At 42.6% G+C, this 18,269-nt stretch overlaps 1 protein-coding gene across 1 annotated transcript; it reads right to left on the minus strand.

The window, feature by feature from the left end:
* Nucleotides 1–511: 511 nt before the first annotated feature.
* On the minus strand, nucleotides 512–9,869 carry LOC307203231 (pepsin A-like). The gene is made up of 9 exons (XM_079953895.1): nucleotides 9,719–9,869; nucleotides 8,983–9,139; nucleotides 7,784–7,901; nucleotides 6,141–6,259; nucleotides 4,404–4,603; nucleotides 3,417–3,533; nucleotides 2,993–3,128; nucleotides 1,704–1,796; nucleotides 512–796 (listed from the first exon to the last, which is right to left on the minus strand). The coding sequence occupies exons 1-9, from the start codon at nucleotides 9,772–9,774 to the stop codon at nucleotides 644–646; spliced, it is 1,149 nt and encodes a 382-aa protein (XP_079810021.1). The 5' UTR covers nucleotides 9,775–9,869; the 3' UTR covers nucleotides 512–643.
* Nucleotides 9,870–18,269: the final 8,400 nt, after the last annotated feature.

An 18,269-nucleotide genomic window follows, 5' to 3' on the forward strand; every position in this document is an offset into this window, starting at 1 on the left:
CCTCAGCTGCAGGATTATTAGCACATCTAGATCTCTCCAAGGTGCTGATCGTGCCTTGCCTGCCTATCTGCCTGGAACATTGGGGTCACTGATTTCCCCCTTTCTTGGGCCATCATGTATCTTTGGTGTCCCCAAGGACTAAGTCTATGTTTCATGTTCTGTTAACCTATTTCAAGCGAGGGGGGAGCATTCCCTCTGTGCAACAGAACATATCAGAAGTTCAGTGGAACGAAGTTTATCAGAAATGGACAGAGCAAGTTGCTCTGACACATAAAAAATAGCTGAAGCTCTCACATGGAACTGGCGAACAGAAATTCAGGATAGAGTGATGTTGTGTGTTGTGTTTTAAGTTGCTCAACTGATCTAGCCAGAAGAAGAGAAGAGTAGAGACCCATGGAAACTAGAAAAGATGAACACGAAAAAGGAAAACCAGGTCCACTTTCTCACTGGTAATACTTACGTAGTTAGATAGGTATGCATTAAGTCTGTGAGGAATGCAAACCAAAATTCATTTGCTTTATATTCTTTTATTCTACTGTTATTAATGTTTCAGCTTATGGGGAGGGAGCATAGTGACTAAATTTAGTCCCAGCAAGTAAAAACAACCTTGAGGGAATCATTTTGCCAATAGATGTTGTCACGTTCATGCCACAGGGGCCAAGCCGACCTGGTTGTTTGCTCTGTCAAAGACACAGTAGTACTCGCGGATGAAGACATCCCCAAGGATCCACAGCTCACCAGACTGAGTAGGAATGCTGATGGACTCAAAGCCACTTGTGCAATAGCCATTTTGGCCCTGAAACAAAGGGAAACAAGATACAGTTAGTGTTGGCTTTTGTGTCACACCACTTGAGTAGCTTCACTGGCATGGGAGACCCTTCACAGAGCATCTATGTTGAAGTGAGGTTGGGGGCTGTGTGGGGACTGTCCTGTGATTGATATAAGTAGGGCTTTATGGTTTGTGTCACTCACTGGACACCAGCTGTCTCCCTAGCACACCTTCCTTTCATTCAGCCATGTGTTGCTTGAATGCTTGTGCATTTTATGGAATATGGCATTAGGAGATTCCCTCCCCCCTCCCCACACCCTGCAGGTCCACACTATACATTTAAAGCATATCCAAGGCACATGGCTTCTCTCAGAGAATCCTGAGGACTGTAATTTCCCTCTAACAGAGCTACAATTCCCAGTACCCTTAACAAACAACAGTTCCCAGGATTCTTGGGAAGGAAGTCATGTGCTTTAAATGTGCATTGGATGTACTTCAAATGTATGGTGTGGATCTTTCCTAGGTTTGTATTATTGAATTTATATGATATTATTACCCCTTCATGGATCTGATTCCTATCAACTTTTCATAGAATCATAGAACTGTAGAGTTGGAAGGGACATTGAGGGTCATCTAGTCCAACTCCTTGTAATTCAGGAATCTCAAGTACATCATCCATGACAGCTGGCCATCCAACCTCTGCTTAGAAACCTCCAAGGAAGAAGAATCCACAACCTTCCAAGGAAGTCTGTTCCACTGTCAAACAGCTCTTCCTATCAGAATGTTCTTCCTGAAGTTTAGTCAGATTCTCCTTTCTTGTAACTTGAATTCATGGGTTTGGGTCCTAGCCAGCAGGACTGATTTAATCAGCAGGCTGATCTCTTCACAGAAATGATTCGAGAAAATTCCAGGTTAGATGAACCATGACCCTTACCTGGCGAATGTAGGCACTGGCAGGCACAGGGAACTCATAGCCATTGATGGTAAAAACAATGTCAGGTAGGCTGTTCATGGCACTGCAGCTGACCTGATGTGGAGTAGAACAAATAAAAAATAACAAGATTAGCCATGTGGCACTGTGCCTTCAAATGTTGAGAACAAAAGGAAAAGCCAACAATTGGTCTAAGTGGAAGGGCCCTGGGAAGGACATTAGTTAATACAAATGGGACCTTCAACATAATGTTGCAGTGTGGAGTTCCTACTGTTCAGGATTCCAGCCACTCTACTTCATTCCACTCCACTCCATCCCTGATTTTCTGCTCCCACCTCAACAATTCAGTGTTCCATGGCCTTCATTGGACTGTATCTGGAGTCCCACCACCCTCCAGGTTTCCTAAAGATTGTTCTACTTCTGCAAATCTTGGAGGCTCCTCAAGCCTTTCTCTGTTTCATGGATGGTGCTGTTCTGGCTGCAAAAGCAGCAACACGCACACCCTGAACATTGCAAACAGAGGAAATGATTATGGCAGCTCTGGGGTGGGGGTGGGGTGCAGTATAGAAAACAAATAGCACCAATCAAATCATGAGGGCAGGGTTGGAACTGGGCCGCTTGCCACCACAGGCAACATTTGTGCAACCACCTTCTTGCACAACCATCCCATGATAGTGCTAGCCGGCTGGTGTTTGGATGGAAATGACCTTTTCTTGGCAACAGTCTAGTTCGGATAGAAAAGGGAATGCTTCTGCAGCAGAAGATCTTTCTTAGGGAAGCAGTTTGCATCCACCATAACAATAGCACCAAAGCAACTTTTTTTTCTAAAACTCCAAGCATCTAATTATTATTTTTTAAAAAGCCTCAGACTCACATATATCCATATTTACCCTGCCTTCCAGCCACGAGCAGAAGGTTCTTTGTGCAATGGAGAAAGGTCACAGGAAGGCTGAGGAATAACCAACTTGCCATTCCCCTTTTCTTTCTTCATAATCTGATTTTGGCCTACCTCACAGGTGAGGAACTTGTGGCCCTCTTAATGTTGCTGGTCTACAGCTCCCATCATCCCTGGCCATTGGCCATGCTGGCGGGGGCTAATAGGAGTATGAAGAGCCACATGTTTCCCACTGCTGGCCCACATCAGTGCTTTTTTAAAAACAACAACCACCACCACCCAGGAGTCAGAATTGGCATTGAACCCATCTCTCTCTCCCCGCCTCTCTCTCACACATGCATACTCTCCATCTTATCAGTCTCTTTGGTACCTTTGGAAGCCTCCCTTCTTTCCTTACCTCACCGTTGCTTGCACCAATGTAGTACTGAATGTTAGAAATGCCTTGAGGGGGACCAGCCAAGAGGGAGGTACCAGTGTCAACAATAGCTTGGCAGCCGCCGGAACATGCAATAGCCTGGCCATTCATGGTGATGCTGAAGAGAACACAGGTAGGTCAAATGTGACAAAGAGAAAGCAACCTTCATCTTTTTGCCCACAAGGTGCCCATGAGGAAATGTGGGAGAAATGCTCTCGTGAGATCCACCCATTGCGTGTAAGGTGGAACTTTCCATGGCTGCTCTCCCTGCCTCTGCCTCTTTCCTGCTTGCTCTCCCTCCCTCAGCTATTCTCTGAATCTCATATGTGTCTCAGCTGATCACATCACATTTTGCACCTTCTTCTTGGTGGCCTCTGACTGAAGTGATGACTGAAGTTGTCGTTACCTGTCCAGAGTGATCTGCCAGTAAGACTCAGAAGAGAGAGGCACCCAGTAGAGGTTCCCGGAATAGTAGGATGAGTCGACACCACCGAACATCACAAAGCTTCCACTCTGGTCATTGCTGAGGAGAAAATGACAACAGAGGACTCTAAGAACCTGCCCGATATAAGGTGGGACTGTTTGCCCACCTAGGCCATTACTGTCTTCTCTGACTGGTTGCAACTGTCCAGAATCTCAGGCAGAGAGTCTTTCACATAGCATAGGGTGCTTTCAGATGATCTGTTTATTGAGCATTCATCCTCATTTGCTTGCAGGGAGATTTGATGATGTTGGATACTTAATAAGCATTCATTCCTATTTGTTTGTGGGGAGGATAGATGGCGTTATCCACACTTTCTACTGCATTTCCCCATAAATTTCTTTATTGCAAATAAGGAAATAACTGGTATTCTCCTTATTGATCTTTTGGAGGAAATGGGCTTGTTGCACAAGAGCTCCAAATAAGCTTTCAGTATGTGACTGAATCCACCCCAAAATGCTGGCTGAGACTGATGGGAGTCAGAGTCCAACAACATCAGAAGGGACACAAGTTTGCTATCCATGCTGTTGTAAAGACTATGGTGTCAGAGTAAGTAAAGGGCAACAAGCACTTATAAAAAGTGTTACATCACCACTATCATCTATAAGTTGTAATATATTTAGTAGTTGTCCAGCTGAGCCCTAAGTGATGCTTAATATGGTGATGGCTAGTGAGGAATAAAGTCAGAATCCCCAATGTTTTAAAAAGACTTGCATGCAGTTTTGTGCTTAGACATGAAGCTAAATTTGATATTTGGGTCAAATTTTGGATTTGCTATCCAGCACAAGTTTCCCTGCTGCTGAGTTTCTAGAAACAACCTACTTAGTTCTCATGTCCTCTGTCCATTAGCAATGGGCCCCTGCTGCATCCCTTTGTGGGGAAATGCTTTCAGATAGCTCATACAGTACTTACGAACTCAGGTAGACGGAAAAGAGATCCTGAGACACCAGACCCTCACTCATCATGTTGTCAAAGACAGGAGTTGCACCAGAGGAGGCAATGCTGGGGTAAGCCAGACCCAAGATGCCATCAAAGGGGGAATAATAAAGGAAAGTGCCAGGCTCGGTCTCACTCAGGCCAAAGATCTGGTTGGTGACCTCAATACTTCCCACCTATGTGCGAGAGAAACTACAGTCAGATACATTATGAAATTAAATGAAAATATTCCACTTCCTAGCTGATGTATGTGGTGGTGGTGGTGGTAGCAGCAGTGATAGGCAGTACTTTTTGTTAACCAGGCAACATAATGAAGGCTAGGGCTGCCGTACATCTAGAATTTCCCAGACATTTGGAATTCATCCGTCAAAAATGGCGTCTGGGTGGAATTTTCAGAAATTGGTTGAAATGTCTGGGAAAACCCAGCCATATGGCAGCCCATATTGGAAGTGTTGATCTTTGGCGAATTTCCAAAGCGGGGAGGGAAGCTTTGAAATTTCTCTCTCTGAGATTTTGAAATAAAAGCTCAACAACTTTTGTGTCCAGATTTTTACTTTTTGAAATATAGCAACCCCTAATAAAGGCTCTTTTTTTTGCTTTTCAGCTGGTGTAATCTTGAGTGTGAGCTGGAACTCCCCTTCTTCAAAGCTCACCTCATCCACAAATTGGAAAAGTAGCCTTAGGTAAGCCACTCTCAGCCTCCTTGCCCTTAACATGGGAATCATAATAGTGGTCTGTTGCAAGGACTGCTATGATATTGGCCTGGCTTGGACCTAATGCTAAACCATAGTTTTAGTACTACATGAGCAATCCTCCTCTGCCATGGAACAAAAGAAGAACTCGTTTCCTTTTTTTTAATTAATCATTTTGTCATTATTTTCAGACCTGGAACTGCTGATAGCTTAAACTATGGTTTACTGAAGAAGGCCAGGATCAGAAACCATAGTTTGATCTTGGATTATTTAAATAAGCCATCATTTAAATTAACCACATTTTGACACAACAAGTCTGAACCAGGCTCATTTGTGTAGCACTAAACTGATTCTGAGTTCTATTCAAATGGGACCAATGTTTGTGTAGTCCTTTGAAAACCTAGGAAAAGCACTGTGGGTGGAATTCATCATTGTGCTATGGTGAATGTTTTGCAGTTTGCCAGATGGAACAATCTCCCCTCCATCTGTTTTGGGTGTTCTCCTGACCCCTCTCCCTAGAAAAAATGGGGGGGGGGTGCACTGCTGGGCAAGTTGGGGAGGAGGGGGGGAGCCCCATTGCGCAAACAGAAACCCTCAGGCAGATATTGCACTGCCAGGACTCATTAGGTAAATCCTATTCTATACAAACATCCTTTTTCAAAGAACCTTCTACTAATTGTGCAGGGAATCTAGATAACAGGGAATCTAGCATAGCTAAGTGCAAGTATAGAATGTGACTTGTAATGCAGATTCTGAAAGGTGTTCTGGCTGAGGCTGATGAGGAGCATAGCCCAAAATATCTGAAGCTCACCAAGTTAGCAAAGAGTGATGTATTTTAGTTCTATGGTTCTCAGCAGTGCTTTGCTTCTAGAAAAAAAGAGGTGCCTGTACTGCATACCCTTGAGTACCCCCAGAAAAAAAGCACTGGTTCTCAGTCAGTACTGCTCCTCTTTATCCACCTATGCCCAGTGTTTAGCTTCCAAACTGGCTGCCCATCATTCTTTGTCCCCCAGCAGTTTACCTGGACGGTGTCATAGGCTAGGAATCCAGTCATGCTCCCGGTGCCATATGTGACGGAGACGCTCTGGCTGGTGGCCTGGTAGGTGGAGGACTGTTGGGGGTTGAAGCGGTTGTGGTTTGCTGAAAACACAAAGGAGTTAATCCGTGATGTTGTGGCGTTCAGGTTTAACATGTATACAGACGTGAGCTGCCTCAGTACTACAATGTGAAAGCTCTTTCCTCTAACCTCAGCTGAATGGGAGCTGGCTGTGGCTGTGAGGGGAAAACACCTGGCCAGTGCTAGGGGGTATGCTCCTCTCTAGCCGGTTGAGTAGATGCAGAGAGAAATATCCCCTCATGTCACTTCCCCAATTATTAGGGGTGGGGAACCTCCAGGCCCAGGGGCCAAATGCAACCCTCCAGGCCTCTCTGCCTGCCCCTGAGGACTCCTCCTTCCCCATCCCAGGTCATTCCTTCCCCATCCCACACTCCTCAAAGGATTTTGTCTGGCTCGAATGTGTCCTTGAAATTTGTTAATGCCTCTTGCTCTGTTGGGTGGCGATTGGAGTGTGTGGTATGTGTGTGAATAGAAACCTCCAACTTTGTATGACTGGAATGACTGTTCACCAGTCATGACATGGACATCTTTTGCGACCCGGAGTGGGCTTCCCTGACCCACGGGGTCATGCCTGCCAGCTGCTCCAACCCCTGGGCCGTCCAGGTCATCCAGGTGATGTGCACCAACAGCCAATCGGTTGCAGCCCCAGGGTGGAGCTGGGAACCAGAAAAGGAAGCTGCCGGCAATGCTGGTCAGCCATTCTGGTCAGAGCATCTGGAAGAGTGGTTTGCGGGTTGTTGCTAAAGTTTTGCAAGTGGTAGGTCTTTTCAGCTGTTCTGAATCTTGGCGGCGAGGCTGCGATTTTAGGCCTTGGGCGGAATCCTTTAGTTCATCAATGTGACCAAGGGGTAATGCAGTAGCGCATCTCTCACACGGCGGCATTAGCAGGGCCCAGTTAGAGGGGTTTTATGCTGGGTACCACTGACCATGTGTGCTCAGTGCATGGTCAGAACCCCCATACGGGAGGAGTTGGGGGGCCCAGCCGCATAAACTTATGTTCTGTGGTGTCCCCCTGAACTCCTACCAACCCCTGCTCTTCCTTAGTTCCCAGCCGGGGTCAGAGAGGGATACACACCCAATACCTAAGCCAAGGTTCTCCTACATCTGAATTTTAATAAAGTTGTGGCCTAATTTAATCCCATAACATGCTGTGTATGTATCTTCTTATTTGCGGGGCCTGATTTCTGGGGGGGACTGCGACTGGGCTCGCAATGTAGTCTCCTTTAGCAGTTGTCTATCCCCTTTTACCTCTGGCCCCACACACTGCTGACATGAGGCCCCTGAAAAGTTGCACACGAGAGATTGTGGCCCTCAGGCTGAGAACGGTTCCTTACCCCTGCCATATGTGAAGACAGACCTTGTGTTGTTGTTCCACCTTGATTCCCTTTATTGCCACCTGCCATGGGCTAGTCTAGGCAACTGTCCACTTAAGCCTAATATTAGGGCTGCATTTTGCATGACCACTATGAATATACATTGAGGAAGGGATTGCTAGGCATGGGCTGAAAGGATTACCCAGTCCATTCCCAATTCTAAAGGCTACTTACAGCAGGCTGAGCTGGAGCAGTACACAGAAGGGACCCACAAGTTGGAGGAGCCGGTGTCAAAGAGGACTGTGAACTGCTGTGGTGGAGTACCGATGTAGATGGTGCCAATGTACTCAATCTGTGGGGGGAAGAAAACGGGGTGTTATCATTACTATTGCACCACAGAAGATTCATCTGGAGACAGAAGTTCTTCCTGGTGACCTGTTTATTGAGCATCCATTCTGATTGGTTCATTGGAAGCTCATATGACAAGGGTGAAGAACAACTGGCCTGTGGGCCAATCCTGGTCCACCAGGAGTCCAAGCTGGCCCTCAAGACCACTTTCTCCAAAACACAGCCACCTGCCCATCAGCTGACATCACTTGTGACATCATCTGATAGGCATGAGGGCAGGGTTAAATTCCATGTTGGCTGTGCATACATGTTCCCTGTTGGGAACAGGGTATGTGCAGTTAAATCCTGCTCAGTTTGGCAGGAGTCCATGCAAACCACTTCTGCATTCAGGAAGGGGTTTGCATGGAAACCTTTGCTAAAATGATGCCTGTTCTAAATACATTATACCTTAGATCTAAGGGTGCTTTAGGTCTGCAAAATTGAAGTGGATTAAAGTGCTCCATTGACCTAGAGCAACAAATCTGCTTTTTTAAAAACCTGACTTTTGGCCATTAGAAAAATGATGGGGAAAGTATGGGATGAACAAATTATTAACAGAAAGACAGGTAAACACCTTGCAAGCAGATCAGGATGAATGTTCATTGTGGTATAACTGCCCCATAAATAAACAGAGCAAATGCTCAATAAAGTCCAGGCATAGTCTAACTACCACATAAGCTTTGTAGACGCAAATCAATATGAATGCTAATAAAAAGGTCATCTGGAGAAGTCCTAAGGGTAGTGTCTGGCAGTGGAACACTAAGTGCCAGGATAGGAGTGCCTCAGTGAAGGATAGAAGTGGCTGAAGAACAAACCAAGGATGCTTAGCAATGGAGATTTGGTGTGGGAATTTTTGGAAGGGATAGATTGGGTTGACTGGTTACCAAGATGTAGGTCCCACTCCTGATCTTCTCCTTTTCAGATTTTAATTTTATACTGAGTGAACCAATTTTGCAAGCACATAATAACCCTGGTCAGTTCCTTCTCTTTACCAAAATTCAGTAATGTATTGTTTCAGTTATAACCGATGAATAAAGAATACTTACATCCATGTAATTCTCCAAGGGCTCAGCGGCATTTGCGTTGCCTTGGCTGGGGAAATACTTTGAGCCCAAGTTGTGAGGATGTTTCTCCAGGTATTTTTCCAGCAGCCCATGTTCTTTAAGGTTTTGCCTCAGGGATTTCCCTTTCCTCAGAGGGACCCTAAACAGTAAAGAGTGAGAAGGGGAAAAAGAAAGAAAGATGGCAAGGTGATAGGAGAAAATATATATTCTAGTTCTTGAAGCTTGCAAAGCAAAGTTTGTTTTAGGACTTTCAGTATTTGCAATGTAGTAGGCCTTGGAGATCCTAGTCAAGAATGGCTTCACCAAGTTTTCTATAGAAAGATGGCACCTTCTACCCTAGGAATGTACAGGGTTTTTGTAGATGGCTAGCTGGCTGAATAGATAATTTTTTTAATGCTTTCTTTAGTTTTGGGGGGTAGAACTGGGACACAGCAAAGGGTTTATGGCTTGCTTGGTATCAGAGACAGAGAGTTTGCTGAAAGAGCTTGTTGAACCAAGTTTAGAGCCTGGTTAGGATATGTGGCCCTTCAGATGTTGTTGGATTCCAGCACCCATCAGTCCCAGTTAGCTTGGCCAATAGTGAAGGCTGATGAGAGTTGTATCTAATAAAATCTGGAGGGCTATAGCTTCACCATCCCTGGTTTAAACATAAGGCTGGATGTTTCTGAATCAGAGTGTACCTCCTTTCCTTCAAGAAAGCTGAAACCCCAGTACTTACTTGGTCACCAAGCACTGGGAGAGTGCCACCAAGCCCAGAAGCAAAAGCAACTTCATGATGTCTCCTTTATCCCCAAGCCGCTGATGAAAATGAAATGTGGGTCCCAACTGTAGAGCAACACAGCAGGGTGCTGCTTCTTATATACATGAAGCTCCAAGTCTTTCATATTGTATTTGCAACTCCGATAAGAAATGCAAACCTTCCTGATAAGATTTTTTTTTTATGTCCTTAAATAAAAGGCTTAGAGAACATTCCAAGTTCATTCATTTCCATTTGCATTAGGATCTTGACCTAAAAGGGTGCTGAAACTCATGTGACATTAAAACCCATCAGAACACAATGGCAGGTGTCAAGGGCACTTACATAATGCATTGTATTCAACCAAGTCCTACTTAGAGTAGACTGATTGATATACATGGGCCTAAGTTCACAGTGTCTATCAATTCCAATGGGCCTACTCTGTGTAGGACTTAGTTTACTAAAAAGAAAATACTGTATTTTCTTCTTATAGTACTCAGGACAATAAGCACAAATATGTTTTCTTTAAAAAAACAGAAAATGTAAGGAACTGTATTTTAAATATGCTGTTTAATATTATTTTATATTGTAGCACAGCAGCATAGCTAAAGATCACCTGATAGGTTGAACTCCTAGAAACTGTGGTAAATCCAGTCACTCATCCTTGTTATTCTGGGTGTGTTCAGAACACATAGCAATAAGTTGTCACTGGGAGAATACAACCCCTGCCCCTAAACTAGCATGTTGGTTGCATTTGCAGTAGTACTACGTGGAATCTGGCTGCATGAGTGTAATGGGAGCCAGTTTTATGATGCCATTGATATCATTAGTAGTAAGGCACAAAGCTAGACCCTTTTTCTGCCCATGTGCCATTTTATGAACTTTAAAAAAATAGGAGCCAACTTAAAAAAAAAATCTAGCCTCCCTTTCAAAGCATTTTAAAAGTACATGGGTTGTCAAAACTGGCTCAAGACATTTGGCTGTAACTCTCCTGTTCCAGTTACAAAAGTCAACCAGACTGGCTATTAAATCTTACTTCAGCCCTGGTGATGGACACTTTCTGCTGCACTTGAGGGCATCAGTCTATCATAGTTGGTGCAGGAAAGGCCACTTGATAAACACAGCTCTAGTCATTCCTTGCCTTTAATCATCTGCTGCTTCACTCTGCCTCATGGTAGGGCCAATGCTGTGCATCATTTGAGTTGTGATGGATCTAGATGATACTTCTGCTCTGCATCCATTGCAGAGCAGAAAACATTTTCCCACATTCAAACCAGTGTCCTAACTTTCTGAGAAATAGTGATTTCCCTCTTAGCCTTACAAGTACAATTGTTGCATTTATGTGTGCTGTGTTGATTTGTATTAAGGTCATTACAGTTTTTCTTTATGCATAGTATTTCATTCCATGAAAATGCATAAAAGAATAAAAATATATATAACAACAAATTTTAAATGTACAATAAAAGCCATAAATCTCCAGAAATCTGGTGGCAAACCCAGATTTGTTGTAAGGTCATGTGACAGGACAGTTACATATAATCACGTATGGTTATGGCTCTGGATGGGGTAATTGCAAGTGAAGTGCTTAGAAAAGTTAGGGTTTTTCCATCAGACACTAAGTCATTGCAAGCATTAGATAACAAACTTTATTTTCCATTAAAGCTATTGCGGTCCTGAACTGGCAGGAACAAGCAAACCCCCAGAAAATTAAGTGAGTTGCAATGTGGGATAGATGTGTATGAGTTCTCAGGTGACCTTTACTAAAGTTATTGTGTTATTGTGCTGACTGGCCTGATAACTGCCATGCTGCATATCTGCTCCTTATTTATCATAAAATATGAAAATGGCATTGCAAATACTGTTTATCAGCTGTCTCCTGATACTCTTGTGTAGTTTGTTAATTAATGGAATTTAATTTTCATTCTCTGCTTGGGGACATTTAGCAGAGAGACAGAGTAGATTAAAGAACTCAATAAATTTGTGAAACTGATAACTAGTTACTGTTAGAAATGTTTTAATTTCTTGGCATCTAATGCCTCCAATCCTGTGCATCTCAGGTCACAAACATCAGCTGACCTGGTAAATCTGTATCTAGACTGGGGGTTGGGGAAGATTCTCATGATATAACATTCCTTCATTAAAAAAAGAGAGTAAAGGCTCTGATCAAACAATAAATGCCCCAGAAAAGGGTTGTAATTTAGGCTTCTCCCTGACACGCCAGTTTTCTATGTGTGGGGGTTTAATCTTGAGAGTCCCATTTGAAATGGTGCAATCCAAGAAGAGAATGATCACTTCATCTGCTGCTTGAGAAGTAGACCTAGTAATGTTCCCTAGTAATTTGACTCTTCTTCCACTTGCTTGTCTGAAAATGCGCTTGGGTAACTATGAGCCTAGTTGACAGGGCAGGTGTTACAGCTCCTACCTAGATAGAGAACATGCATCAGTTAGATTTTATGGCATTGCCAAAATTGTGACAATACTAACTTGCCCAACAAGGTCTTATATTAAAATGTGTATATGACGGATGGAAAAGGTGCCACCAGCTCTATCATGTTTAATGTAGTATTAACCCACATTGTTTACATGTTTATTGTTGGACAGCTGTAATCTCCCACTTCTCAGGGCATCCTCAATGTTTGCTTGCTCTCATAGTCCCTTGGTTTGCATGGCCTGGTTTGGTCATGCTTTATCCCTCCCAAATTCTTCCATTCTAACAGGTACTGCACAACTGAGTGAGCACAATCTGTGAGTAGCTACTGCACTTGCTTGTAAAGAGGCTTCTTTTACATTTTCTATTATATTTCTCATGGTAGCTCATCCAGGGCATTTGCATTATTGTGCATAAAGTATAAACAAGAGCACAGTGACAGTCAACTTCTGAACCAGAGGACGTGAACAAGGAAACAGGAGCAGGGAAAAGAGAAATATAATAAGCTCTACCCACATACAAGGGCAAATTAGTAGGATTTCGATCTGGTCAATTTATTTGTGTGTTGCTTCATAAACTGAACTGGGGAAATAAGTGCATTTCCTATTCTCTGCAGTATTGATAGCTGGGGAGAAGAGAGACCCATCTCACTCATAACCTCAGCACAGTAGATTGCAGCTTACACCTCTTTACTGAATAAAACAGAGCAGGAAAGCCTACCAGCCAACCTGAAGATGGAGGTGAGATCCCCTTTAGTAACCATAGTGTTAGGTACACTCCAGTTCTTTGGACAGTGAGAAGTTCCAGGGGTGCAGCCACTCACCCAGGTTTGGTTCATTTTGAAGGAAATGATGCAGGGGGCATATATTATGGCTTTGTATACTTGTTTGCATTTATTTACAAATATTTAAATTGAGCATTGTTGTTGTTGTTTAGTTGTTTAGCCGTGTCTGAATCTTCGTGACCCCATGGACTGGAGCACGCCAGGCACTCCTGTCTTCCACTGCCTCCCGCAGTTTGGTCAAACTCATGTTGGTAACTTCGAGAACTAAACTGAGCATAGGTGGAGGCTAAGCCAGCCAAAATCTACTTCTCCCACATCATATCTCTTAAGAGACAACCAGGAATCCAAAATGATTTCCAGAGACCTCTGACTCTGTCTGACTCCAAACACAAATTGCAGTCTCCTTTAGTTTTTGTTCACAGGTAAAGGTAAAAGTACCCCTTGACTGTTAGGTCCAGTCGCGGACAACTCTGGGGTTGTGCGCTCATTTCGCTCTATGTGCTGAGGGAGCCGGCATTTGTCTGCAGACAGCTTCTGGGTCATGTAGCCAGCATGACTAAGCTGCTTCTGGCGAACCAGAGCAGCACACGGAAACACCGTTTACCTTCCCGCCAGAGCAGTACCTATCTATCTACTTGCACTTTGACGTGCTTTCAAACTGCTAGGTGGGCAGGAGTTGGGACCGAACAACGGGAGCTCAGCAAGCCCTAGGCTCTGTGGTTTAGACCACAGCGCCACTCACATCCCTTTGTTCACAGAAACATCCTCATATGGGGAGGGGTAGATATATCACCCCTCTTTCAGGTATGCTAGAGCCATTATTCCATTAGGCAGAAGGAGGCACATGCCTCAGGCAGCAGGTGTTGGTGGGCAAGGAATGGTAGCAAGGTGTTTGAAGACATACTGTGGCTGTGTATGCATTCAACTTGCCTCACACCTCCCTGCTGCCTTCAGGTGCTGTGGAGAATGTATCCCATCACTGATGAACTAAGACTTGTCTGGCTTCTGAATGTGAGGAAACGCACAAACGCAGCAAAATAGGCCAGCTGTTGAGATAAATTAGCCACTCTATTCAGTTTTGATAGCAGCACATCACCTGCCACCTAACCAAGGAGATACTTGCCAGAACTACTAAGGTAATCTTCAGCAGTTATTCCGGTTCCTCTCCTGGCCAGACTCCAGAATCATAGAATGAAAGAGTCCCTGAAGGTAGCTCAGTCTAAATTAAATTCTTTACTGGGAATGCTTTAATTTGATTTCCCCAGTAAGATAAGTAAATGAATACCACATTGAGTTTCGTCAAATTGTATTACTTGGAAATAAACTTTCTTGCTTTGTTTGAAGACTGCCAGTGATAAAGTGTCCACCATTAAATTAGCAGTGTTCACCAATGGTTAAAAAACATGCACTTTCTTTCCTATTGGAATTTGGAAGCTAGTCATTGGTTATTGCCACTCCTTTTCCTCTTGATTAGAGAGCACTTTTTAGTACCCAGTATTTTTCCACTGAAGGTATATGGCTATAATCAAGTGACTTCTGAACCTTTTCTCTGTTTTTGATAAACTAAATGGATTTGAGTTCCTTAAATCTTTTGCTTTACATGACCCAAGGTAAGGACTTGAATAATTTTGGCTACTGTAGAAATGTCTGTTAGCATTCTTGCTTTGTTATCACAGGTGGTGCAAGGTGGTTTCCAAACAGCTCCTGGATGTTTGTCCCAATATTTTAACAGTGGTTAATGGAAAGTGTTGCCAGCTAAATGCTAACTACAGCAGGTCATTTGAGCCACATGGAAACACTATATTTGGCATCCTGTTACTGGTATGAATATCTAGGGGGTTAACTCTTCCAATGCTAAATACATACTGTATCCAGCACCATGCAAAAGGCAGGAAACCCAGAACCAGCTCCATACACACTTTGAAAAGTTGGCTATGTGGACTGCATAGCCCATGCTAGTCAATATCAGGTTGGTAGACTGATAGCAGATGACCAGGATGGGCTGTAGCATTCTGCTGCACATACTTTGTGAACTAGCTGTACTGGCAGAGCAGATCCTGCCCCCCAAGCCACTTCCCTTGGCTCACTTCCATTTCTGGGGAAAATGGAACTGCAGGAAGGTAAGCTGTGGGAGGGGGTGGGTTCTGCTCCCCCCACTCATGTGCTCCCCTTTTCTTTGAAGAAAAACGAGCTCCACCCTCTCCACTTTGTATGTGCTCACTGACTTGGGTTTAAATAAATGGGTCTGTCATAATCATATGCAATTTGAATCAATCTCCTAAATCAGCTCCCTAGATATTCTCTATATGGGGTACGTGTTTGCATGAACTGTGTTCTGCCACGAAACAATTATTTGCTTTCTTACCATGCTCAGATGCCTAGGATGCCTATGACCTTCTCTAGCACAAACCTGCCCATGTATGGAGATCATCAGTGCTCAAATTCATAGGTTAAGTGGGTGACTCCCAGCGACAGACTTTTTTTTGATGCGGCATTCAGTAGTCGCACCTGCCCTGTGGAATGCCCTCCTGGCAGATGTCAAAGAGCTAAACAACTATATAATTTTTCGTAGACATGGATTATCATAATGCATTTTCCTACCTCACCTGTCTCTTAGCACTGGCATAGCTCTAGAGGAAGTATTAAGAAGCAGCTGGGCAGGTTAATAAGCATTTTGTTATTTGTCTTTTACAGCTGAAATACCAAATGGTGGAAGAAGCCATTCACATTAGTATTTTTATCATATATATATATATTAATAATATTTATTAAGGTTTTACATAATAAAACGAATATCACAATCAGAAAAAACAAAAAGGAAAGACAATCAAAAACAGCACAGTCCAAAAATGAAAAAAAGGAGAGATAATCAGAAAAAAACAAAAAACAGAGAAAAAATTATTTCTTGCTTACTGTCTTTATAACCCTCTTTCCTGACTTCCTCACATCTCCCTTTTCTGTGTTCCCCTTTACACAATCAAATTCAGCAATTCCCTACCCTCTTTCCAGTCTTATTCAATATTATACATTTCAATCTATTATGCCTTTGGTTTCCTTTCCTTTTAAAACCATTTATCACATGTTCTTTATAACTTAATCCTTTATATCATTTATTTAGTCTCGACATAATAATACTCTGGTCTTACCCCTTTTTTCTTCAAAACATTTTTACATATTTCTTTTTACCATGTCACTGATGCCCTATTCTCTTTATATCCAACATCATTTTAACATTCAAACATTTTACAGTGCTTTTGAAGATATTCTTTGAACTTCTTCCAGTCCTCTTCCATCGACTCTTCTCCCAGGTCTCGGATTCTGCCGGTCATTTCTGCCAGTTCCATATAGTCAATCACTTGCATCTGCCATTCTTCCAGGGTGGGCAAATCTTGTGTCTTCCAATACTTTGCGATGAGTATTCTTGCTGCAGTTGTTGCATACATAAAGAATGTTCTGTCTTTCTTTGGCACCAATTGGCCGACAATGCCCAAAAGGAAGGCCTCTGGTTTCTTAGGAAAGGTAAACTTAAATACCTTTTTTAGTTCATTATAGATCATTTCCCAGAAGGCCTTAACCTTTGGGCATGTCCACCAAAGGTGAAAGAATGTTCCCTCAGTTTCTTTACATTTCCAGCATTTGTTATCAGGCAGGTGATAAATTTTTGCAAGCTTGACTGGGGTCATGTACCATCTATAGATCATTTTCATAATATTTTCTCTTAAGGCATTACATGCTGTAAACTTCATATCAGTGGTCCACAACTTTTCCTAGTCAGCAAACATAATGTTATGACCAATGTCCTGTGCCCATTTAATCATAGCTGATTTAACTGTTTCATCCTGAGTATTCCATTTTAGCAGCAAGTTGTACATTATCGAAAGTATCTTAGTTTTAGGTTCTAACAATTCTGTTTCTAATTTCGATTTTTCCACCTGGAAGCCTATTTTTTTATCCAAGTTAAAGGCCTCTCTAATTTGATGATAGTGTACCCAATCTCGCACTTTATCTTTTAGTTTTTCAAAACTCTGCAATCTCAATGTGTCTCGATCTTGTTCTAGTATCTCCCAATATTTCGGCCACTTGGCCTCCATATTGAGTTTTTTCAAAGCCTTAGCCTCCATAGGTGATAACCACCTTGGGGTCTTGTTTTCCAATAGGTCTTTATATCTTGTCCAGACATTAAACACAGCTTTCCTGACAATATGGTTTTTGAATGCTCCATTAGCTTTTACCTTGTCGTACCACAAATATGCATGCCACCCAAAAGCATTATTGAACCCTTCCAAATCCAAAATGTCAGTGTTCTCAAGAAGTAACCTATCTTTCAACCAGCAGAATGCTGCTGATTCATGGTACAACTTCATGTCTGGCAGGGCAAACCCCCCTCTTTCTTTAGCGTCAGTCAATATTTTAAATTTTATTCTGGGCTTTTTGCCCTGCCAGACAAATTTAGAAATATCTCTTTGCCACCTCTTGAAACAATCCATCTTGTCCACAATCTGTAAAGTTTGAAACAAAAACAGCATTTTTGGCAATACATTCATCTTTATAGCAGCAATCCGACCCAACAAGGAAAGCTTCAATTTTGACCAAATTTCTAGATCTTTCTTAACTTCTATCCAGCATTTCTCATAATTATCTTTAAATAAATTCAAATTTTTAGCCGTCATGTTGATCCCTAGGTATTTCACTTTCTTAACCACAGTTAAGTCTGTCTCCTTCTGAAACCTTTCTTTTTCCATTGTTGTCAAATTTTTCTCTAAAACCTTAGTTTTTTGCTTGTTCAGTTTAAATCCTGCCACATGACCAAATTCTGGCTCCTGTAATGTCAAAACCAAGTCATCTGCGAAAGCCTTAAGTTTATATTGTTTAGCTCCGACCTTAATTCCTTGGATCAGCCGGTCCCTTCTAATCATGTTCAAAAGCACCTCCAGGACCGAAATGAATAGCAATGGAGAGATAGGGCAACCCCATCGTGTTCCTTTTTCTATTCTATTCTTATAAAGCTAGTAGATATATGTGTAAAAGCCTCTTAGGGGAAGTCTTATTTTAATAGCTGGTGATTTTAATTTTTTTTTAAAAAAACTGGACACTTGTCCCAAGTACCAGCTTGTTTTTAATACTGTTGTGCTGGAAAGTCATAGAAATTTTTCTTTTATGCAATATAAACCAAAGGTAATTAGTTTTTGCTGTGCAGAAAAACCCCAACAAAACTGAAATCAACTGACACTATTAGCTTGCATCCAATAAATTTAGTGCATCTACTCGGAGTAGAAATTTGTTGGACACAACTTCCCATGGTTTATGGGTTTATAACTCAG

Source organism: Podarcis cretensis, assembly GCF_951804945.1.
Source record: "Podarcis cretensis genome assembly, chromosome: 1".
Lineage (NCBI taxonomy): Eukaryota > Metazoa > Chordata > Lepidosauria > Squamata > Lacertidae > Podarcis > Podarcis cretensis.